The following is a 24,938-nucleotide window of genomic DNA, read 5'->3' as shown; positions in this document are numbered from 1 at the left end:
CATTAAATACACTCACATTTTTGTGCAACCATCACCATCATCTATTTCCAGAACTTTTTTCATCTCGCAAAACCGAAACTCTGTACCTGTTAAACGCTTAACTCCCCATTCTCCCCTCCCCCTAGTCCCTGGCAACAACCCTATGCTTTCTGTCTCCATGAATTTGACTACTCTAGTTTGCTGTGCATTTTGTAGGTCTTACGTGACATGATCAGTATTATAATTAAGAGAGTAACAGCTGACGTATGTTGGTACCCAAAAGGTTTATGGTGAAAATATTTCAAAGGTATTTAGAGTGAAATGACATATGTTAAGCTCTTTATCCTTCTTTGAAATAAGTAATGAACTATTTGTTTTTAAACTCCTGAGGTTCTTATAACTCAGCTTCTTAAAAGTGATGATGCCCATGTGCTCAGACAGGTGTTATCCCTTGCTCTTTTCTCCCATGGGGCCCCAACCACAATTTTAGTGAAAACTACAATAAAAGCACCATTCCTTCTTCCCTTTGGTCCCCCCAGCCCCATGCCCCCGCTCCAAAGTTCATTCCTGAGATCCTCCTGCCTTTTCAGGGCCCAGCCTCATATTCTGAGTGGGATTAATGTTGCGAAACAGTGTAGCATGCAAGTAAAGGAGGACAAATGTTCATTCATTCTTTCCTAAGACAGACCTTTATTGAACACCTACCACTGTCGCTTACTGCATGCAAGGATAGACAAGACACTAGCACTGTCTTTAAGGGGCTTACATTCTATTAGGTTGAAGCATTTAGAACTCGTGTGGTAAGAAGAGATGTGTGAACAGGTAAGCCAAGGCGCCATCACAGAAGTCTGTGCCAGCAACACTGGGAGAGGAAGTGCTTCCACCCAGAAGGGTGAGGGTGTCGTCATGGTGTTTTCTTTGGCCTTTTGGCCTTTCTTCACAAGGCTGTTGCAGTATACCATGCAACTTGACTTGCTTCTGCAGCTCCTGTTCATGGTCTCCAGATAGATTTGGAGTTGTCTGGAAGACACAGAAGCAGACGACTAGGTGGTGGTTCATTCATTTGGACAGGGAAGCAGCAGCTCCCATTGGCACTTGTCTCGCATTTCCATCCTCCTCAGTCATTGAATGGAAGTGTAAGAATTTTCTAGAGCAGGGTTGAATGTCCTATTGTACATGCATTAGCTGAATTCTGTTATTCGCCTCTCATTTCGTTGGAGCTGAACTTTTCTTTAGAAGGTTAAACAGAGAACACTAATTCATATCCAGGTTAAAGCGTTCTCTCAGAGAAAATTCCTGAATAGACAGCTGCCTGATTTGGGGGAGGGCAAGTAGAGCTTTCTACAAGACATGATGATAGAAACGGGTCTTGCTTAGGTGGTAATTGGAGATTGGGACCCAAGGTGACAGAACAGGGAGATAGGGATGGAGAAGGATCTCACTGCCATCAGTGCAGGAAGAGGTCGTATGCTGTGGAGAGGGCCATGGCATTGTCCTAAGAAAGCCAAGAATTTAGGTCCTCTTAACACAATTTTTAAAAAGTAGCATGATGACACTCCAGTCTGGTCCATCTAAAACATTCCCCTGGATTGGGGTTTCCTCTTGACCACATATAAAGTGTATTTATTTTAGGGGGAAAATACACACACATGCATACACACACACAGTGCTGGTAAACCAGGTCTCTGGGTGGAAAAAGTCCTGATTTATACCATTTGTGAATTTCCATAGTGTAAATACACCCACAGAGGCTGATTGCAAACCACCAGCAGTTCACTCACAGAATTCCTGAATATTTAATAGTTGGCACTCCCTAGTAAGAGCCAGCTCCAGCATACCACTGGATGTGTGTATCATGTGCGTAAATAACCATTTTTAAAAATTTAAGTTTGAGTGCCTTTGGACAGGCACTCACTGATGACTGTTCTTACCAGTGGTACCTGCTCCCTCTGTTCCCTCTTGTTTACTCAAGGCCTCCCTCCCCTCTCATTATTTGCCTGGGCTTGACTTGCTTTGGTCTGGGAGGTGCAGATGCTGTTTCTCAGTCACGGCCGTGGGAGGATTACCAAGGTTCTTGCCTATGTCTTTAAAATTGTATGTGCCTTCCAGGCCTGTGTCTCATCTTTAGGTATTAGAACATAAAGGGGAAGTTTGAGGTTGCGTGAGCTACTGTTACTCCCACCTTCTTTAATTCATATAGATTTGGCTTTTTTAAGAATGTGAAATACTTATTGAAAGATATATACGCGGAGTTCTTATCCCCTTTCAGCCAATAACACTCTGACCTTGGGCAACTTATAAAATATCGGTTCACATTTGAGATTTTATGTCAGTATCCCATAAAGTCTTTAATGCAGGAAACCTTGGATTTTGGTCAAAGATATCCTTTAAATCGCCTTCACATGGTGTTTCCACAGTGCTGTGGTATATGCCAGGGTACAAACAGGGTTGTTTGTTTTGTTTTTTAAATTATCCTTCAGAAAAGTGATGCCACCTTGTATTTGAGTCACGTGGTACAGGGCTCTCTTGTTGTAAACGCCAAGTTTGAGAGAGACGTATTAGCCTAAAACACTTGACTTTATTAGTTAGGGATCACTTTAGATGCTTTTAGAGATCTTCTGACAGAATCAGTTTTGCTTCTAAGTGAGAAAAAAATCACTGTGTCCTTGTAAACAACCTTTTAACAGTGATTTTGAAAGAACCATGCAGTAAGTGGTGAACAATGTGGCGATCACCACTCCTAAATGTTTATTTATGGCTTGGAATTAAATTTCCAAGGCAACAGCATACAAAAATTCAAAATGCATTTTATTTCAAACAAATTAGAAGTGAAGATGGAAACATTAGAAGACTCAAAAAGTTAGTGACTCTGATTGTGAAAACACCGATGTCCGATGCACCTGAAAAGTTTAAATTAATTCCTGAGATATTAGTGTGAAAAAAGTAGTATTTCTAAATTAATATGATTTTTTACACAGTATGTGATTTTAAATATATATGTGTAGCCGAATTAATAAATTATATTTTACAAGTAGTCACCTGAAGTTTCCAACCACATACCTAAAAGATTATAAATTTAAGCTTCCAAGACACATTTCTGAGGATATTTTATTTGGAAGAACGGGGATCACCTTGTATTTAGGCCTGTGTTGTTCATTAAAGCTCTTAGACATGTATTTCAACATATTTTTCTCCCGTTGCCAGTTACCTTTTTTTCCCTAATACTCAGATAGGGAAAGATTTTCACCTAAATAAGAGGCTAAGAATGAGGGAACAAGCAAACTGGCTCTTAAGACTTATTTGTGGGACTTCCCTGGTGGTCCAGTGGTTAAGGCTCTGCGCTTCCACTGCAAGGGGGGTGAGTTCGATTCCTGGTTGGGGAACTAAGATCCCGCATGCAGCACGGCCAAAAAAAAAAAAAAAAAATTTTTTTTCTTTAAAAAGACTTATTTGCGTAGGAGGATCTAGAGAGTAAGAAGAATGGAGAAAATAGATCGAACACTCAGAAACCATTTTACATAAGGTAGACTTAGTAAACTAAGGCTTATTGCACCATTAATAAACCCTAATTTGAAAGCCTCATAATAAAAGAACCTCAGAGAGATATGAAATGACAGCAGCTGGGGACATAGGTCGCTTGTTCTTACCTTTTCTCCCCAGCTTGGTGGCAGGCTGCCGAAGGGGGCCCAGTCCCATCATGGTCCCACGTCAATAGCAAGTGCTTGGCTCTGACGTTTGATGGGAATGGACACCCAAGTTGAGGGCAAATGTGGAGAAGGATCAAAATGAGAGCTTCTCTAGAAAGCTTCCGAAAGACTGAGAAGATAAGCAAATAAAGACAGTCATGGTCAAACCCACTCCTTTTTAAAGCATCTCAGGATCAATTCTATTTGTGACATTTAGAATGAAGATATTTCTAGCGGCACATTTCTCCAAAAGGAAAAAAAAAAAAAAAAGGATGTGCTTATTACTCTTTATTGCCCTAAGTACCATATTTCAATTTTAAAGAGCTTTTTCAATCCAGATGCTAGCTGCGACCAATCATTCTTTTCCTAGCTCTGGGCTAAAAGTACGTCAATTAATGGAACAACCCCAGCTTTGATTATTGACTGTCAAGTCTGTGTATAAAAATCTAGTGACTGTGTCCACGTTGTAAAATAATCGTACCATGGCAGAACTAATGCTTGTAGTAGCAAGACAGCTGGGGGTACTATTGAAACAACGACTTGCCCTCATTTCCTCTGACTTCTGGTGGAAAGAGGTTACAGAAGGGTAAAGGAGAGAGTGTACGGGCTGGGAGCTAAATTTAGAATTAGCCAGGATTCATCATAGAAGTGAAGGAAGAGATAATAAATGAAAAAAAGAAATCAGTTCTTTTCCACCAATCAGAAACTTAAAACATCTGTATGTGAAAACATAAAAAGATTTTTTTAAGCATACTTTAAAAAAGTCATAAAGGCCAAAACAGTGAGAGGCCTGCATACCACAAAAAACAAACCAAAAAAAGTCATAATACATGCAACAGAGAATTTCTATTGAAATTCTAAAGAAATTCATACAAAGAGTTCATAGGCAGAAGAGTAAAAGATGTTGTGGTCTCTATTGCTTCTCTTCCCCCAGCAAGCCCCCTGACTCCTGCTAAGAGACCCCACCCCACTTTCCTAGTGGTCGGCACCCAGGAAAGGCAGGCTCAGCAGTGTTTCCTTGGGATCCTTGTAACTGGAGCTAACAGGGGTCCCTCTTGCCTGTTGGGTCACAGAGTTGGAAGGATTGAATCTGGGGTTGCCATAGGGTCTTTCTTCTTTTTAATTTTTATTGGAGTATAGTTGATTTACAATGCTGTGTTAGTTTCTGCTGTAGAGCAGAGTGAATCAGGTATATATATACATATATCTACTCTTTTTAAGATTCTTTTCTCATATAGGTCATTACAGAGTGCCATAGGGTCTTGAAAAATGAAACCAAGGTGATAAGCAGAGATGAGAGCCAGGGAGAGAGGGAGCATTGCTTGACCACCTAGATCCCTTTCGGTCTGAGGTCAGATTCACCCCTGTGAAGTAAGCCAGTAAATTCTGGGCCTTCAGACAGGTGTTCTGTCCGTCTGTAGTACTTCTCTGCCATCCCTCTGATACAGATGTGACCCCACTCTCATCTGCCTTTGCTCCTACGTGAATGTCGCTTAGGATCCACATGGATAGACTACGTGTAATAAGTAAAGGATTTATCTAAAAAATAATTGCATTCTAATATACCCATTCAGAAAGACAGCATTGTTTCCTCATTTATTCTGATTCTTTAGGACATCTAGGAACAGGCCCTCAAGCTTCCGTCTCATTCCCTTCCAGAAAAACGCACCACTGCCCAGATCATTTCTGCATTAACAGCTTTCCGTTGCTTGCCCAAAAAGATACCTTTACTTGAAATGTCAACCCACCCATTATGCATTTGTAGCAAGAAAGTAAAAGCACTTGTTTATATCCATATTTCACCCTTTTAATCAGTAACCCTAAACCTCCTTTATTTCCCATTTAGTCACCACCATTTCCTGATGTCAGCGAAGCCAAAAATCTGGCTGTCATCTTTCACTATACTTTTCCTCTTCCATCTCCTGTATACACTCAGTTAACCTCAAGTCTTCTCTATTCTTATATTATCATTTTGCATTTGGAGTTTTTTCTCAGATATTTGCAGTTGCTTCCTGAGGGCAGGGATCTCATTGGTCTTTTCTTGTTGTTACCCTCAAAGCTTAGCAAGGTGCCTAGTACATAGTGGACACTCAGTAATTTTCTTGATAACTCTCAAATCTGTTCCCTGGTCTCTAATTCCCAGAGTAATTAGCTATCTTATCAACACTAGCATTTGGTATGCACTAGCTAGCTAGTATTTGGTATGCACTTTCTATACAACAGGCAACCCAGTGAAGTAGGTACAAATTTTATCCCCATTTCATAGGTAAGGAAACTGAAGCACAGAGGTTACATAATCTGCTCAAGGTGACACAAGTAGAAAGTGAAGAGGAAGTCTGACTGCAGAACCCATACTCTTGTTATCTGCTGTGCTGTCCCCTGTTGTCTTGCTAGCTTCTCAAGAGAATCTCTTCTGACTTACAGGGACAGCTTCCTGACCAGCTCTCTGATCCCATCTTTTTTTCAATGGAGTATAGTTGATTTACAATATTATATTAGTTTCAGGTGTATGACATAGTGATTCAATATTTTTATAGATTATACTCCATGTAAAGCTATTATAAAATATCGGCTATATTCCCTGTGCTGTACATTATACCCTTGTATCTTATTTTACACCTAGTAGTTTGTACCTCTTAATCCTCTTCCCCTATTTTCCCCCACCCCCCGAGCCCTCTCTGATTCCATCCTTGAAACACAATTCTGATGTGACAGAAGCTTCATAAACTCCTGCAGTAGTTCCACCTTATGTCAAAGGAAAATCTAAATGCCCAACATGAACCATTCATGGGTCAGCCTGTGCCCACCTCACCACCCTTTCACACAGCCTCCTGGCACCCCATGCTCTCTGTGGATCTCCCGGGCTCCATACAGCTATACATGCCTGGTTCTCTTCTCTCCCTGCCAGGTATACGTTCTTCAAGACCCAGTCCTGCCTTTCCGTCTGCAGGAAGCTTCCCTGATCTCCTCCTCTGGGTTGTGTCATTGCAAGTGCTTCCACCACGCATACTTGTATCTTCTTTTTAACTTCTATTTTTTTTAAATGTCTGTTCACTTTGTTTTTAGTAGGTGAAGATCATACCTTTGATTCCCTAGTACAGCCTGGCACATAGGTACCATGAAATAGTGATTTAGTGAAGAATGGGCCATTGGGTTTCTCTACTATAGTTTTCTACTAGTATTTTTTAATATATGTTTCTATCCCTGTTTGACTTTTCATTGTGAGCCATGAACCTGGGTTTTGATATTTGTTTGGCCTGAGATGACTGACTGAGCTTTGCAGATGTGACAGGCTGAATAATGACCCCCCCCACACCTCCCAATTTGGCCACGCCCTAATCCCTGGAACCTGTGAATATGTTCCCCTACATGGGAAAAGGAACTCTGATAAAACTAAGGATCTTGACATGAAGAGATTATCCTGGATTATCCCAAGGATCCTTACAAGAGGGATGCAGGAGGATAAGCATTAGAAAAAGAAGATATAAGGATGGAAGCAGAGGTCAGAGAAGAGAGATGCTAAGCTGCTGACTTTGAAAATGGATCAAGGAGCCATGAGTCAAGGTAAGCAGCCTCTAGAAGTTGGAAAGCAAATACTCTCCTAGAGCCTCCAGAAGGAAGAAAGACTTGAACACCGATTTTAGACTTTTGACCTCCAAATTTATGTTTTAATCTAAAAGTCTGTGGTAATTTGTTAAGCAGCGGTAGGAAACCAATATAGATTTTGTTACCTTGAAACATGGCAGTGCTGTAATAAATACCTAAAAATGTGGACGTGACTATGAAATTGGGTAGTGGACAGAGACTAGAAGAATTTTAAAGAGCATAATAGAAAAAGCCGAGATTGCACGGAACAGCTAGTAGAAATATGGTTATTCAAGAATCTGCCGCAGGGCTTCCCTGGTGGCGCAGTGGTTGAGAGTCCGCCTGCCGATGCAGGGGACATGGCTTCGTGCCCCGGTCCGGGAAGATCCCACATGCCGCGGAGCGGCTGGGCCCGTGAGCCATGGCCGCTGGGCCTGCGCGTCCGGAGCCTGTGCTCCACAACGGGAGAGGCCACAGCAGTGAGAGGCCTGCGTACCGCAAAAAAAAAGAAAAAGAAAAAGAATCTGCTGGTGAGGGTTTAGAAGGAAATAAGGAAGATGTTATTTGAAACCGGAGAAAAGGGGACCACTGTCATATACTAGCAAAAAGCTGAGCTGAACTGTGTCCTACAGCATTGTGGCAAGCAGAGTTTATAAACAGTGAACTTGACTGTTTAGCTAAGATTTCCAAGCAGAGTGTTCAAGTCACAGCCTAGTTTCTTCTTGCTGCTTATAGTAAAATGCAAAAGAAAAGAGGTAAATTGAGGGAAGAGCTGTTCCTTAATCAAAAAGGAACCAGGACTTGATGATTTGGGAAATTCTCAGCCTACCCAGATTGCAAAAGACACTAAAGCTAAGAGATTCACTCTCTGGAAAGCATGCTCTGGAAAGAAAACCAAGAGTGTAGCTGAACAATTTGTTGCTAGTTTCTGGAAAGGATTAAAAAGTCAGAGCATTTAATCACACAGATGTCTCTTTGAATAGATTAGGCATGTGATTTAGGCATGAATTCCCTCAGCCATCTCAGCAGAAGCCAGGAATAGAGATAGGATTATTCAGGAAAGATCTGTGGAGGAACGTCCTGTGCTATGGAGTGAATACCCATGGCATACACAGGAGACCCATGAGGATCTCAAGGAAGTTATACCAACAGAAATACTGCTTCTTTGAACTGAAAAGAACAGAGAGAGGGTGAAATGAAAGAAGGTTGTTGCACTCCCAAACTTCTGTAGGCAGGAAACAATCTGATAAAACAACTCAGCTGCAAACCCGTGCTACCCTTCAAGAAAAAGGAAGAAAGACTACAAAGATGGAGCCACAGGCCCAGAGGGCAGAGTCTTAAACCACAGAGGATTATTCCAAGGCCTTGAAACCTGATGAAGTTCACACAGTTGGATTTTGACATTGCTTGGGACTGATGACTCCCTTTTCCCTTCCATTTTCTTCCTTTTTGAATAGGACCGCCTGTAGCTGTAACTTTATGTCTGTCCCACCACGTTTTTTATGATCAGATACCTTGTTCTGAGTTCCACAGGTTCACAGATGGAAAGGAATTCTGCCCTAGGATAGATTATACCCACAGTGTCATCCATATGTAATTTAGATCATTTAGGTAATGAGATAATTACATAATGGGACTTTTAAGCTGATGAAATTTAAGTAAGACTTGAGACTTGAGTTGATACTGTAATCGGCTGAGACTTAGGTACCTAGGGATGGAGTGAATGTATTTTGCATGTGGGATGGGTGTGAATCTTTGGAGCCACGGGGAACAGTGGTAGGCTGCATAATACCTCCCCACAAAGATGTCTGCATCCTAATCCATGGAACCTGTAAATATATTACCTTCATGGGAAAAGAGATTAAGGATCTTGACCTGTAAAAATTATTTTGAATTATTTGAGTAGGCCCAATATAATCACAAGGATCCTTATAAGAGTAAGGCAGGAGGGCTTCCCTGGTGGCGCAGTGGTTGAGAGTACGCCTGCCGATGCAGGGGACACGGGTTCGTGCCCCGGTCCGGGAAGATCCCACGTGCCGCGGAGCCTGCGCGTCCGGAGCCTGTGCTCCGCAACGGGAGAGGCCGCAGCAGTGAGAGGCCCGCGTACCGCAAAAAAAAAAAAAAAAAGAGTAAGGCAGGAGTGTCAGAGTTAGAAAAAGAAGGTGTAAGAAGCAGAGGTCATAGAGGAGAGACGATGCTTCACTGCTGCTTTGAAGATGGAGGAAGGGACCATGAGCCCAGGAATGTAGGTGAAGTCTAGGAGCTGGAAGAGGAAAGGAAACAGGTTGTTTCCTAGAGCCTCAGAAGGAAGGCAGCTCTGTGAACTGTTTTTAGACTCTTGCCCTCCAGAAATGTAAGATCATAAATTTGTGCTCTTTTAAGCCACTAAATTTGTGTTCATTTTCTATAGCAGCAATAGGAAGTTAATACACCAGGTTTTCTGGACACTGACATATTTGGAATTAGAGTTGTGGGTATGTCCAGCTAGATCAGGAAGGCTGGAGTCTGATTTTGGGCTGGCTTAGCACAGTGAATGCAAGAAAAAAGCTCATGCCTGTAGGAAAAACTGGATCATTTAAAGTTTTTGTTTTTAGCTTTGACATTTACAGTTTCTCAACTTAGGAAAACCTGCAAGATTTTGGTTTACCACAGGAAAAGGTTAGGAATTCTGCACAAATGATGGCTTTTTATTTGTTAAAATATTAAAGGCGTGATGGATGATACCGTTCTTTGTTCTAAGATTTTGTTAACTTTGATTTTGATTTTTCTGCCTATGTTTTTACCTACCAGAAAAATCTAGCATAAATCATGTTTATTTGGGGCTAGTCAGCTCTTAAATGCAATCTTTTAGGGACCATAATCCATTGATAGTTGGACTCTTAAAATCTTTGGTCTTCTTATTATGGATCACAATGATTATGATTCACATTCCTGTGTTTTGTTTTATTTGATGGGTGGAGAGGAGAAGTGAAAAATGGAAAAACCAAGAGACGTGTAGGTGTGGGTGTCGGTGCAATTTTCCGAGTGGGGGAATAAACCACAGATTTTTGTCTCCATTCTGTCTTACTGTGTCTAGGTGGCATTTAACATAATTTATTAATGTCAGCTAACCAACTAGTTTCAGCTTTGTTTTGAAATCTAAACTCTGCATGGCATTGTGGCCCTTTCAGTAATTTCAAGAAGTTTCAATAATTGTTTTCCATGTTTAGTACAAATAAGATACTTGATGGATTTACACATGAGACTGTTGAGAAAGGAAGATCACAATGGTTAATGTTAGGTAGTTCTTGATTAAGAAAATATACTTTTCAAAAAAATTAGCATTATGGTCATCATTAGGGCTATTTGTAAATATTCCAGTTCTGCTCCTTCTAATCAAAAAAGTAGGATTGTGCTTCCCTGGTGGCGCAGTGATTGAGAGTCCGCCTGCCAGTGCAGGGGACGTGGGTTCGTTCCCCGATCTGGGAGGATCCCACATGCCGCGGAGCGCCTGGGCCCGTGAGCCATGGCCGCTGGGCCTGCGCGTCCGGAGCCTGTGCTCCGCAACGGGAGAGGCCACAGCAGTGAGAGGCCTGCATACCGAAAAAAAAAAAAAGTGGGATTGTACTTTCTCCAGTCTCTTGACTACTGTGGTCCTGTGACATGCTTTGGCTGAGTATATATGAGCACTTAACCTTGCTCAACTCTATCCTCCCCTCCCCTGCCGCGGTGATTATGAGAGCACATGTAAACACGTGGCCTCCACTGGCCTGAGTCCCTGAGTGATGAGGATGAGCAGAGCTCTCCTGCCAGCCTGCACTGGACATGCAGAAGGTGTAAGACATAAACTTGTATATTATTAAACTACTGATATCAGGGGTTGTTTTTTACTGCAGCATAACCTACCCTGTCCTAAGTTTTCGGCATCTTAGAAATTAGAAAAACCTGGAGATACATCATCTTGTGGAAAACATCCTTAACTTATAATTCTCAGTGTGATTTATAACATTATAGCTTGTTTTTCTTATTTTTTTCCACAACTCACACACACACTCTCTATTTTATTTTTACAAAGATAAACTGACACCAAGCATTGTAAATGGATGACCACAACAAAAGCAACAACGACTGCAATTACCAAACACGAAACACACGCATACTGTGTCATAATATTGACATTCAGTCCGGTAATCCTCCACTGTAGCAGCTCCTTTACTTTGCAGTGAAAACTGATTTGTATATTTTTTGCCTCTGAGTCCTTGTGGGATTTTTTTTTATTCAAACAGAAAGTCACAAATAATATAATCATCCTCATCAGTTCACTCAGTCCCATGTAATTAATTCTTTTTTCATCTTGATCTTTTGTTAGCACTTTTATGAATTCATCAGTTTTCTGTTAGAGTTCTGAAAATGCTTACTCATTCAGTTCAGCAGTAAAATCAGTTACCAGAAACCTGTACTTGTCAGAGTCTTCTCCATGAATTCCTTGAAGACGAAACCTTTTTATAGGAACATTTTTGCAAAAGCATCAGAGTACACCCAGAACTGTCTGTAAATGACAAAAGACTTAGAAATGACCACGGTTAAAGATTTGATGAAAGTTCATAATAATGCAATTGACAAGGAAATTTAGTTATTTCTGAGATATACATTTTAAAGTAATAACTAGAATTATGACTTATAACATTATACCAGAACATATAAGATTTTTAGAAATTTCATGTAATGTCTGAAACATTTATATTAACATATTTCCATACAAATAACCCAAAGAAAGTTTAGTATTAGTTGTTTTTTTGTTTCTTTGTTTTTTTATACTGCAGGTTCTTATTAGTCATCACTTTTATACACATCAGTGTATACATGTCAATCCCAATCACCCAAATCAGCACACCACCATCCCCACCCCCACCACAGTTTTCCCCCCATCGATGTCCATACGTTTGTTCTCTACATCTGTGTCTCAACTTCTGCCCTGCAAACTGGTTCATCTGTGCCATTTTTCTAGGTTCCACATACATGCGTTAATATACAATATTTGTTTTTCTCTTTCTGACTTACTTCACTCTGTATGACAGTCTCTAGATCCCTCCACGTCTCAACAAATGACTCAATTTCATTCCTTTTTATGGCTGAGTAATACTCCATTGTATATATGTACCACAACTTCTTTATGCATTCGTCTGTCGATGGGCATTTATGTTGCTTCCATGGCCTGGCTATTGTAAATAGTGCTGCAATGAACATTGGGGTGCATGTGTCTTTTTGAATTACGGTTTTCTCTGGGTATATGCCCAGTAGTGGGATTGCCAGGTCATATGGTAATTCCATTTTTAGTTCTTTGAGGAACCTCCATACTGTTCTCCATAGTGGCTGTATCAATTTACATTCCCACCAACAGTGCAAGAGGGTTCCCTTTTCTCCACACCCTCTCCAGCATTTGTTGTTTGTAGATTTTCTGATAATGCCCATTCTAACTGGTGTGAGGTGATACCTCATTGTAGTTTTGATTCACATTTCTCTATTAATTAGTGATGTTAGCAGCTTTTCATGTGCTTCTTGGCCATCTGTATGTCTTCTTTGGAGAAATGTCTATTTAGGTCATCTGCCCATTTTTGGATTGGGTTGTTTGTTTCTTTAATATTGAGCTGCATGAGCTGTTTATATATTTTGGAGATTAATCCTTTGTCCATTCATTCGTTTGCAAATATTTTCTCCCATTCTGAGGGTTGTCTTTTTGTCTAGTTTATGGTTTCCTTTGCTGTGCAAAAATTTGAAGTTGCATTAGGTCCCATTTGTTTATTTTTGTTTTTATTTCCATTACTCTAGGAGGTGGGTCAAAAAAGATCTTGCTGTGATTTATGTCATAGAGTGTTCTTCCTATGTTTTCCTCTAAGAATTTTATAGCGTCTGGTCTTGCATTTAGGTCTCGAATACACTTTGAGTTTATTTTTGTGTATGGTGTTAGGGAGTGTTATAATTTCATTCTTTTACATGTAGCTGTCCAGTTTTCCCAGCACTACTTACTGAGGAAACTGTCTTTTCTCCATTGTATGTCTTTGCCTCCTTTGTCATAGATTAGTTGACCATAGGTGCGTGGGTTTATCTCTGGGCTTTCTATCTTGTTCCATTGATCTATGTTTCTGTTTTTGTGCCCATAGCATATTGTCTTGATTACTGTAGCTTTGTAGTGTAGTCTGAAGTCAGGGAGTTTGATTCCTTCAGCTCCGTTTTTTTCTCTCAAGACTGCTTTGGCTATTTGGGGTCTTTTGTGTCTCCATACAAATTTTAAGATGATTTGTTCTACTTCCATAAAAAATGCCATAGGTAATTTGATAGGGATTGCATTGAATCTGTAGATTGCTTTGGGTAGTATAGTCATTTTCACTATATTGATTCTTCCAATCGAAGAACATGGTATATCTCTCCATCTGATGGTATCATCTTTAATTTCTTTCATCAGTGTCTTATAGTTTTCTGCATACGGGTCTTTTGTCTCCCTAGGTAGGTTTATTCCTAGGTATTTTATTCTTTTTGTTATAGTGGTAAATGGGAGTGTTTCCATAATTTCTGTTTCAGATTTTTTCATCATTAGTGTATAGGAATGCAAGAGATTTCTGTGCATTAATTTTGTACCCTACAACTTTACCAAATTCATGGATTAGCTCTAGTAGTTTTCTGGTGGCATTTTTAGGATTCTCTATGTATAGTATCATGTCATCTGCAAACAGGAACAGTTTTACTTCTTCTTTTCCAATTTGTATTCCTTTTATTTCTTTTTCTTCTCTGATTGGCATGGCTAGGACTTCCAAAACTATATTGAATAATAGTGGTGAGAGTGGACATCCTTGTCTCATTCCTGATCTTAAAGGAAATGCTTTCAGTTTTTCACCATTGAGAATGATGTTTGCTGTGGGTTTGTCATATATGGCCTTTATTATGTTGAGGTAGGTTCCCTCTGTGCCCACTTTCTGGAGAGTTTTTCTCATAAATGGGTGTTGAATTTTGTCAAAAGCTTTTTCTGCATCTATTGAGATGATCATATGGTTTTTATTCTTCAATTTGTTAATATGGTGTATCACATTGATTGATTTGCATATATTGAAGAATCCTTGCATCCCTGGGATAAATCCCACTTGATCATGGTGTATGATCCTTTTAATCTGTTGTTGGATTCTGTTTGCTAGTATTTTGTTGAGGATTTTTGCATCGATATTCATCAGTGATATTGGTCTGTAATTTTCTTTTTTTGTAGTATCTTGGTCTGGTTTTAGTATCAGGGTGATGGTGGCCTCATAGAATGAGTTTGGGAGTGTTCCTTCCTCTGCAATTTTTTGGAAGAGTTTGAGAAGGATGGGTGTTAGCTCTTCTCTAAATGTTTGATAGAATTCACCTGTGAAGCCATCTGGTCCTGGACTTTTATTGTTGGAAGTTTTTTAATCACAGTTTCAATTTCATTACCTATGATTGGTCTGTTCACATTTTCTATTTCTTCCTTGTTCAGTCTTGGAAGGTTATACCTTTCTAAGAATTTGTCCATTTTTTACCATGTTGTCCATTTTACTGGCATAGAGTTGCTTGTAGTAGTGTCTTAGGATGCTTTGTATTTCTGCAGTGTCTGTTGTAACTTCTCCTTTTTCATTTCTAATTTTATTGATTTGAGTCCTCTCCCTCTTTTTCTTGATGAATCTGGCTGATGGTTTATCAATTTTGTTTATCTTCTCAAAGAACCAGCTTTTACTTTTATTGATCTTTGCTATTGTTTTGTTTGTTTCTATTTCATTTATTTCTGCTCTGATCTTTATGATTTCTTTCCTTCCACTCACTTTGGGTTTTGTTTGTTCTTCTTTCTCTAGTTCCTTTAGGTGTAACGTTAGATTGTTATTTGAGATTTTTCTTGTTTCTCGAGGTAGGCTTATATAGCTATAAACATTCCTCTTAGAACTGCTTTTGCTGCATCCCATAGGTTTTGGATCGTCGTGTTTTCATTGTCATTTGTCTCTAGGTATTTTTCGATTTCCTGTTTGATTTCTTCAGTGATCTCTTGGTTATTTAGTAACGTATTGTTTAGCCTCCTTGTGTTTGTGTTTTTCACATTTTTTTTCCTGTAATTCATTTCTAATCTCATAGTGTTGTGGTCAGAAAAGATGCTTGACATAATTTCAATTTTCTTAAATTTACTGAGGCTTGATTTGTGACCCAAGATGTGATCTATCCTGGAGAATGTTCCTTGTGCCCTTGAGAAGAAAGTGTAATCTGCTGTTTTTGGATGGAATGTTCTATAAATATCAATTTAATCTATCTGGTCTATTGTGTCATTTAAAGCTTCTGTTTCCTTATTTATTTTCATTTTGGACGATCTGTCCATTGGTGTAAGTGAGGTGCTAAAGTCCCCTACTATTACTGTGTTACTATCGATTTCCTCTTTTATAGCTGTTAGCAGTTGCCTTATGTATTGAGGTGCTCCTGTGTTGGGTGCATATATATTTATAATTGTATCTTCTTGGATTGATCCATTGATCATTATGTAGTGTCCTTCCTTGTCTCTTGTAACATTGTTTATTTTAAAGTCTATTTTATCTGATATGAGTATAGCTACTCTAGCTTTTTTTGATTTCCATTTGCATGGAATATCTTTTTCCATCCCCTCACTTTCAGTCTGTATGTGTCCCTAGGTTTGAAATGGGTCTCTGGTAGACAGCATATATATGGGTCTTGTTTTTGTATCCATTCAGCAAGCCTGTTGGAGCGTTTAATCCATTCACGTTTAAGGTAATTATCGATATGTATTTTCCTATGACCATTTTCTTAATTGTTTTGGGGTTTTTTTTGTAGGTCCTTTTCTTCTCTTGTGTTTCGCACTTAGAGAAGTTCCTTTAGTATTTGTTGTACAGGAGGTTTGCTGGTGCTGAATTCTCTTAGCTTTTGCTTGACTGTAAAGCTTTTGATTTCTCCATCAAATCTGAAGGAGATCCTTGCTGGGTAGAGTTATCTTGGTTGTAGGTTCTTCCCTTTCATCACTTTAAGTATATCATGACACTCCCTTCTGGCTTGTAGAGTTTCTGTTGAGAAATCAGCTGTTAACCTTATGTGAGTTCCCTTGTATGTTACTTTTTGTTTTTCCCTTTCTGCTTTCAATAATTTTTCTTTGTCTTTAATTTTTGCCAGTTTGATTACTATGTGTCTTGGTGTGTTTCTCCTTGGGTTTATCCTGTATGGGGATCGCTGCGTTTCTGGACTTATGTGGCTATTCCCTTTCCCGTGTTAGGGAAGTTTTCGACTATAATCTCTTCAAATATTTTCTCGGGTCCTTTCTCTCTCTCTTCTCCTTCTGGGACCCCTATAATGTGAATGTTGTTGTGTTTAATGTTGTCCCTGAGGTCTCTTAGGCTGTCTTCATTTCTTTTCATTTGTTTTTCTTTATTCTGTTCCACAGCAGTGAATTCCACCATTCTGTCTTCCAGGTCACTTATCCGTTCTTCTGCCTCCGTTTTTCTGCTATTGATTCCTTCTAGTGTAGTTTTCATTTCAGTTATTGTATTGTTCATCTCTGTTTGTTTGTTCTTTAATTCTTCTAGGTCTTTGTTAAACATTTCTTGCATCTTCTCAGTCTTTGCCTCCATTGTTTTTCCAAGGTCCTGGATCATCTTCACTATCATTATTCTGAATTCTTTTTCTGGAAGGTTGCCTATCTCCACTTCATTTAGTTGTTTTTCTGGGGTTTTATCTTGTTCCTTCATCTGGTATGTAGCCCTCTGTCTTTTCATCTTGTCTATCTTTCTGTGAATGTAGCTTGTTTCTTTTAATTCCTGACATAGTAACTTAAAGACTTGGTTCTAGGTTTATTGGTAAACAAATCTGTTCTGAGCAATTTCTTAAAACTCTGTTTACTTTTTAAAGATTATTTTAAATGTTTCCAATCTACCTTGTGAAACAACTATGTGAAAAATACTCGATGCTTTACAACTGATTTGCTCCACTTAACATTTACTTGATATAAAATGAGGTACATGGTTATATTTTAATTTATAGAAAGAATTTCCATGAAGTTGAGACTTCCCATGCCAATTTCATCACTACTAAATAATTCTAACAAAATACTAATAATTCTAATAATCTCCATGGACAGGTAATTGTAATTATGTTGACCTCACGTAATCATGATACCGGTGGGCCCAAGTCAACAGTTGCATTGTGTAGCTTGGGCCTTGCCATTGGCTAGTATCCAGAAATTCTGGTAGAATAAATGTGGCTCAGCTAATCACCATCTCTCTGAAGACAGAAGATACTATTCCTTTATATTTGAAGGAGGTGGTGTCCTACTTGTGTTAATACTACTTAGGAAATCACACAAATTTGTACAACATCAAATGAGATTGTTTTCTCAGAGAGTATATCGTATGGGACACTCCCCAGAAACTGGAATGATTACTCGTTATTTATGTTATAGCTGAACGTGTTCTTATTTTTAAATGTGTGTGTACCCCCCAAAAGTCTCCTAATTCTAGTTAAAGTATTTACCTTTTCTCGTTTTCAGGTACTTTCTGAAATGCAGTGGTTAAAATGCACACACACACAGAGTTTTGTATAGAGGAAAACCCACTGAGAGTTCATGTTTAGTGCTTTTGTATCTTTTCTCTGTGTGGCCCCTCATTAGCAGGTTCCAGAAGCTAGTACTCCAACTCCCACTATTTTTCTCTAGGCCTCCAGCTTCCTCCATCCATCTGGCCCCTGAGATTTCTTTATAAGACAGAACTTCCTGCCGTTGGGCCCAGAAAAAAGAAAAAGAAATTCCTCCTCACACTTCCAACCCAGACCAACTCTGGGAACCTCCCAGGACCCAGACTCAGTGGGACGACACAGGCAAAGAAGTGATAGGAGGAAAGAAGCTCCTTCCTTCACCAACAGGGAGTGGGGTACTTTCTTCAACTCCCTGAATGCGTTGTGTTGCTTCCTTCAGAATTAAGGAGCTGAAGTTCAAGAGGACTTTGTAAGGAAGCTGTCAGTTTCTCTTGGAATTCTGACTTTCCCTTTAGGAAATGCCCCCCGAGATTGGAAGCAGCAGAATAAATATATTTTGGTTTGACTGTCTTCAACATGAGAGAAGCTAAGAAGAGAATGATAAGTTTACTCTAGACACTGACAAGTGTGTTCTGTTCATAAAGAAATAAAATTGCAAGCAAAGGAGAAGTTGTTTGATTTGCTGTTTAAATAAACCTGTCACTACCTGGCATTAGTTTGCAAACATTTTTGAGAAATGGATGTTTTTGTCCAGCATCAGTTGAAAGCCCCTGAATGTACAGTTCAAGGGATTGCTGCTCTGAGAGACCTTGTTATTGACCCCTGAGGCAGCTCTGCAGAACCCCAGGGCTCAGTTTGAAAACTGCTCTGTGGAAGGCCAAGAGGGAGAATTCTAAGGTACAAAGGTACCTTTTCTCTGAAATAAAAGTCCTCAAACTTTTTTGAGTTAAGAGTCACCTAGGACTCTTGTTTAAAATGCAGATTCCTGGGCACAATCCCAGAATCTGACACTTAGGAGGTATTGTGTAGGGCCTTGGAATCTGTATTTTGACAAGCATCCTAGATGATTCTGATACCAATATGGATGGATCATAAAAACACAGCTCTACAAACTGCCTGCTGAGGGCCCTTCCAGTGGCTTCATCTTAATCCCGCTTGGTCCCAGTTTATTTTAGTACTTATTTTATGAGTGTCAAATGCCATTAAAATAGTTTTTTCTTGCCAAGGGAAATAATATCTTAGTTACCTCTTCCGTCATCTCCCAATTTAGTTCTCTGTTTCTATTCCTGGAGTACCCCAAATGTGGCATGGCTCTCAGCCCTCTCTATTGGATCTGCTCCATCTGAGACTCCCATCAGTCTCATCCTTCCTCTCGCCTTTCTTGGTTTTGTTTGTTTGCTTGTTGTTTCTTTTTTTCTTTTTGCGGTACGCGGGCCTCTCACTGTCGTGGCCTCTCCCGTTGCGGAGCACAGGCTCCGGACGCGCAGGCTCAGTGGCCATGGCTCACGGGCCCAGCCGCTCCGCGGCATGTGGGATCTTCCCGGCCCGGGGCACGAACCCGTGTCCCTTGCATCGGCAGGCGGACTCCCAACCACTGCGCCACCAGGGAAGCCCTGTTGTTTCTTTTTTTAAAGACAGGTCTCTTTAAACTTCTCCTTCCCCAACAAACAAACCCAAAGCAGAAGTTAATTGGTGTTTGTAAACAAATATAAAACTGACTTCTTGATGTAAATACAGCGAGCCAGTAAGCATATATATGCTCCCATGTAGCAAGGTACTAGGTGTTCTGATAGAAAGACATATAAGAACAAATCCAAATAAATAAAATTTGTAAAATAAATAAAGCCCACAATGAGACACCCACTTGAATGACTGTAATTGAAAAGACAATACCAAGTGTTGACAGGGAGGTAGAGAAACTGGAACCATCATGCACTGCTGGTGGGAATGTAAAATGACACAGCCACTTTGGAAAACAGTTTGGTGACATCTTAAATAGTCAAATATAAACTTATCATATAATCTAGCAGTTCCACTCCTTAGAGTCTACCCAAGAGAAATGAAAATGTATGTTCACACAAAGACTTGTATACAAATGTTCATAGCAGCATTATTCATAATAGCCACAAACTGGAAACAGTCCATATGTTCATCAAGTTATGCATGGATAAACAAAATACAGTATATCCATACATTGGAATAGTATCTGGCAATTAAAATAAATGAAACACTGAAATATGCTGAAGTATAGATGAACCTCGAAAACATTATGCTAAGTGAAAAATGCCAGATGCAAAAGGCTATATATTGTATGATTCCATTTATGTGAATCTAGACAAAGCAAATTTGTAGAGACAGAAAGCAGATCTGTGGTGGCCGGGGCCTACAGATGAGAACAAATGGGTATGATGAAACTTTGGGGGCTGATCTAACTGTTCTAAAACTGGATTGTGGTGATAATTGCACAGCTCTATAAATTTACTAAAATCATTTAATCATACATTTATAATGGGGGAATTGTATGGAATATAGATTTTATCTCAATAAGGCAGTTAAATATTTTTTCTTAAAGCGTATACCACAATTAAATAATTGAAAGTTCTTTTCTATGCAAAAGAAATAGAAAGGCACTATATATAATTCAGGTGTGGCCTGCAGACCCCTGGAGGTTCCTGAGATATTCTCAGGGAGTCTTCAAAGTCATTTTCCTAATAATAAAGAAGCTATTTGCCTTTTTGAAGGCAAATAGCTGTTGACATTTGTAGTGATGGTGCAAAAGCAATGGTGGGTAAAACTGCCTGTGCCTTAGCACAAATCCAGGCATTGGCACCACACCTTATTAGTAGTCATAGTAGTACTATTATTAGTAGTACTAATAGTAGTTATTAGTAGTCACCACCACCAAGCATAGTGGAAGAATATATTCTATTTTCACTTAAGAATGCCCTTGATGGGGACTTCCCTGGTGGCGCAGGGGTTAAGAATCCACCTGCCAATGCAGGGGACACGGGTTCAATCCCTGGTCCAGGAAGATGCCACGGAGTAACTAAGCCCATGTGCCACAACTACTGAGCTTGTGCTCTACACCCCGCAAGCCACAGCTACTGAGGCCCATGCGCCACAACTACTGAGCCTGCGCTCTAGAGCCTGCGAGCCACAACTGCTGAAGCCCACATGCCCTAGAGTCCGTGCTCCGCAGCAAGAGAAGCCACTGCAATGAGAAGCCCGCTCGCCACAACTAAAGAAAGCCCGTGGGCAGCAACGAAGACCCAACACAACCATAAATAAATAAAATTGATTCTTAAAAAAAAGAATGCCCTTAATGAAGCAGTAGAAATTATTGAAGTTTTTAACTCTTAGATCTTAGATGCATATCTTTTTATTTTTTAATAAGATCTTTATCTCAAGGAAAAGCACTTCTGCAATTGATTGAGTTGCAAGCTGAACTTGCAGCTGTTTTTTTGTGGGACACCATCTCTACTGTAGAAAAAAAGTGCCTGGCAGACAAATTATGGATATTCAGACTTGGGTATTTGGCAAACAGTTTCTCAAAAATGACCAAATAGAGCCCGTTACTCCAAAGAAAACAATTGTCAGTGTTTGTTGCTGGTCATAAAATTCGAATATTAAAGCAAAATTAGAATTTTGGAAAACTTGTATCCACCACTATGAGCTTGACCTTTTGTCAAGACTTTTCTCATGAGGGACTTCCCTGGCGGTCCAGTGGTTAAGACTCTGCACTTCCAATGCAGGCGGCACGGGTTCGATCCCTGGTTGGGGAAATAAGATCCCGCATGCTGCGCAGCGCAGCCAAAAATAAAAATTTAAATTTAAAAAAGGAAAGATTTTTCTCATGAGATTGATGCTGATTTTAACAAATGTGATTTTTTTCATATTGTGTAATGAAATGTATCAAAATTTGCAGAATATAGGTAAGAGGTCTTGATACTAAAAACTTTGAGGACTACTGGCCTAGTGGCTAATAGCATGAACTCTGGGGCCATTCTGCATGGATTCAAATCCCAACGCTATTACTTATTACTTGTAGAATCCCAGTAAGTGTTTCACCGCTCCATGCCTCAGCTTCCTCATTTATAAAATGGGGAAAATAATGACACCTATCTCAGAGAGCTATGTGGGCATAAAAGTAAATTAATATATATATACTTGTGAACGTTAAAATGAGTTGATGTATGCAACCAGTTAGAATAACATGTGGTGAGTTGTTACTGATCTTGATGAGTGGTAATTTGTAAAAACAAATACATTATAAGTACAAAATAGATAGAAATCTCTATGTAATTATATATATATTTGTAACCAGGAAATCCCCAGCTGCTTCCTCCCCATCCCCCGTGCCCTCACCCCCCATCTCTGCCTCACCTTGGGTACTCTCACTTCCTGGAAGGGCACGTCTGTGCCTGATGTCCTAAAGTGTCCTCGCCATCTATTGAGATATCCTGAAGTGTCCTCCCCATCTATTGAGTCTCTGTTTGGGGCAGTTCCTTCTTTTTTTAGCAACCACACAATGTGTTTTTAAGGAAGATTTGGTGAGACAGTATAGTTATGAAGGGTACAGTTTAATAAATTGAATAGAAACAGAATATAATTATATGTCTTTGCATTCTTAGAATTAGAAGTCTCTTTCCTGCCTTAGCAATGTTTAAAATTATGATGCATCATTTAAGTTCAAAGAGTTTAGCAAATTATGTGAATAGAGAAAAAGTATAAGGTTCTGTCACATCAAATACATCCATTTTCAGTGCTTAACCCAAGCACACATAAAGTTTAAGGGAGAAAATGACTCGTTTGGAGGGAACCTACATCTTCAGCCCTGCAGAGAGACTACAGCTGAGCTATTTTTATCTATGTTTAGAAAAGTTAATTATGTGCTGACATCATTTATTTGTTCTACCAGTATTCGATGAGTGACTCCCATGGAGTGCCAGGCCCCTAGCCAGGCACTGTTGTCCCAGTTGTAAAGAAGGGATGTGGGTCCCGCCCTCCTGGGCTTAGTGCATTAAAGTTTTCTAATTGTTCTCCCACCTTCTTTGTAAAAAAATAAGGTGGTTCATCTGTTGTTCACTGACTGCATCAGCAGAGGGAACAGTATATATCTTATACTTTTTAAATGTTCATGAAAACATTCTCGAGTTTAGTGTGAGGTAAATAAGGTAAGCTAGACTGCAAAAGAACTGTAATGATTGTTTCTTCTCCTGGAAGATCACAAACAAAATTACCGTCTATTTTGGAGGACTGACGTTATACAGATATGCTCATGTTTGATGGTAAATAGCAAACAACCAGGCATGTAAGTCGTTGCAGTTTCACTGATTTACGTGGCTTCTGCTATCCTAGGAGGAATAATGAGCTCTTGAAAGAGCTCATTTGGGGACCATCTGTTTATGTGCCATCCCACATCACTCTGCCTGTGGTGAGAATGGTGGGTCGGCCCACAGGATTTTTTATTCCTTGCCCCTACCTACCCCAGGTCTTTAATTATTGCCACACCTCAGGTTCCTTGAGTGTATATAGTCACCTGTTAAGTAGGTTTAGAATAGTCCTTCCTTTCATTTTTGGGGGTATATTTAGAGAGCAAATTTTAGAACACCTTAAATATTTTTTTAAAGATAATGTAAAGTTACAAAGCAGTAGTAGTATTGAGATAGTGTGCTTACTGATATACTTGTATTTTAAGATTTGAGAGTATTTCTTTCCTATGCGGCTGGTTTACTGGGAATAAGAAATCAGATCAAAAAAAAAAAAAAAAAAAGAAATCAGATCAGGCTAAAAGCCAAAGAAGTATTTCTGGAATACAGGCTAGTATTGATTTCATTAATTTAATTAAATTCAATCTCAATATTCATTATACATGGAAAATATTGGCTATTTTTAGTCATGTTCTTGTCCCTGTCACTGCTAGGGCCTTATGCAAACTTTATGTGTCAGTAACTGCAGTTGTCTTTCACAAATAAAATGCACAAAGTCACTTAACCTGGGCAAGCAAACAATGGCTGTGGTTGAACTACCACTGTTCTTTTTCACTAGAATCTTCTGTTCTTTGATTCTCTTACTGTTTTCAGTAACTCCACCTAAAAATCAAATATTACTCACACGTTATTTTCTAAAAGGAGCCATAGCTCTTATAAAAGTTAATTCCTCTTTTCATGACAACGTTCCCTGTTCAAATATTCGGCAGTTCTCCTTGTACTGTGTGACATCTTTGTAAGGACTTTTGTCCTCCCCAACCTCAGAGGCTCCCAAACAAATCTAACGTTTTGTTGATGAAAATTTATGCTCTTGTTTAATTGCTGATTCTCATCTTGTCTTTTACATGTGCGTTTATGTGTTTCAGGAAAAAAGTGCCAGTTCAAATGTAAGACTTAAAACTAATAAAGAGATTCCGGGATTAGTTCATCAACCCAGAGCAAAGTAAGTTCTAGTTCCTATTTTCCTATATTGTTTTTAAAGCTAAAGATGTTTTTAGAGTGAGCTCCATTTTGCTTGCCATGTAACCAAGACTTATGATAAAGCCTCAGTAATTGAGACAGTGTGATTTAGTCTAATGGAACAAAATAGAGAGACCCAAAACAGACCCACAATATATGACAGAGCTGACACTTCACATCAGTTAGAAGAAAATGAAGGGGAATATCTTTATAACCGTGGGGTAGGGAAAAACTTTGAATAAGTCGCAAAGGATGCAAATCTTAAGAAAAATGATTAATTTTTGTGAGTACATTAAAATTAAGAGCTTCTGTTTATCAAAATATACTATAGGAGAGTAAAAGGCCACAAAATGATGGAATATATTTACAATACATATAATTAACAATACTTGGGTTTCCAGAATATATCAAGTAATTCTATGAATCAATAAGTAAAAGACAGAACTCATAGAAAAGCAGGCTAAAGACGTAAACAACCACTTGACTGAAGAGGAAACATGAATAGCTAATGCATATGAAAAAATACCATTTCACACCACAAGATTGGCAAAAATTTAGAAGGCTAATGATACTAAAATGTTTACCAGAATGTAGGGATATAAACTGGTACAATTACTTTGGAAAACAACTCCACTCTCAGGTGTATACCCTAGAGAAACTCTTGTGCATGTGTGCCAGCAGGCATATTTTGAAATGTCCATAGCAACACTGTTTACATGAGCTCTTAAAGCTCTTGAAG

The 24,938-nt window shown here is 39.3% G+C and overlaps 1 protein-coding gene across 9 annotated transcripts in view; it reads left to right on the top strand.

Moving 5' to 3' along the window:
• CUNH1orf21 (chromosome unknown C1orf21 homolog) overlaps window positions 1–24,938 on the top strand; it is a 255,177-nt gene that overhangs the window by 172,233 nt on the left and 58,006 nt on the right. For all 9 annotated transcript variants that reach the window (XR_003427983.1, XM_027083040.1, XM_027083035.1 and 6 more), the window contains one exon: window positions 24,106–24,182. Coding sequence is in view for 8 of the 9 variants with exons in the window: in XM_027083040.1 (XP_026938841.1) it covers window positions 24,106–24,182 (77 nt within the window). In the remaining variant the exon portion in view is untranslated. The remainder of the gene's footprint in view (window positions 1–24,105; window positions 24,183–24,938) is intronic.

The sequence above is a fragment of the Aethalodelphis obliquidens genome, unplaced genomic scaffold (assembly GCF_003676395.1).
Source record: "Aethalodelphis obliquidens isolate GAN/ISIS:26980383/991018 unplaced genomic scaffold, ASM367639v1 scaffold48, whole genome shotgun sequence".
NCBI lineage: Eukaryota > Metazoa > Chordata > Mammalia > Artiodactyla > Delphinidae > Aethalodelphis > Aethalodelphis obliquidens.
This window is presented reverse-complemented; position numbering and strand designations above follow the sequence as displayed.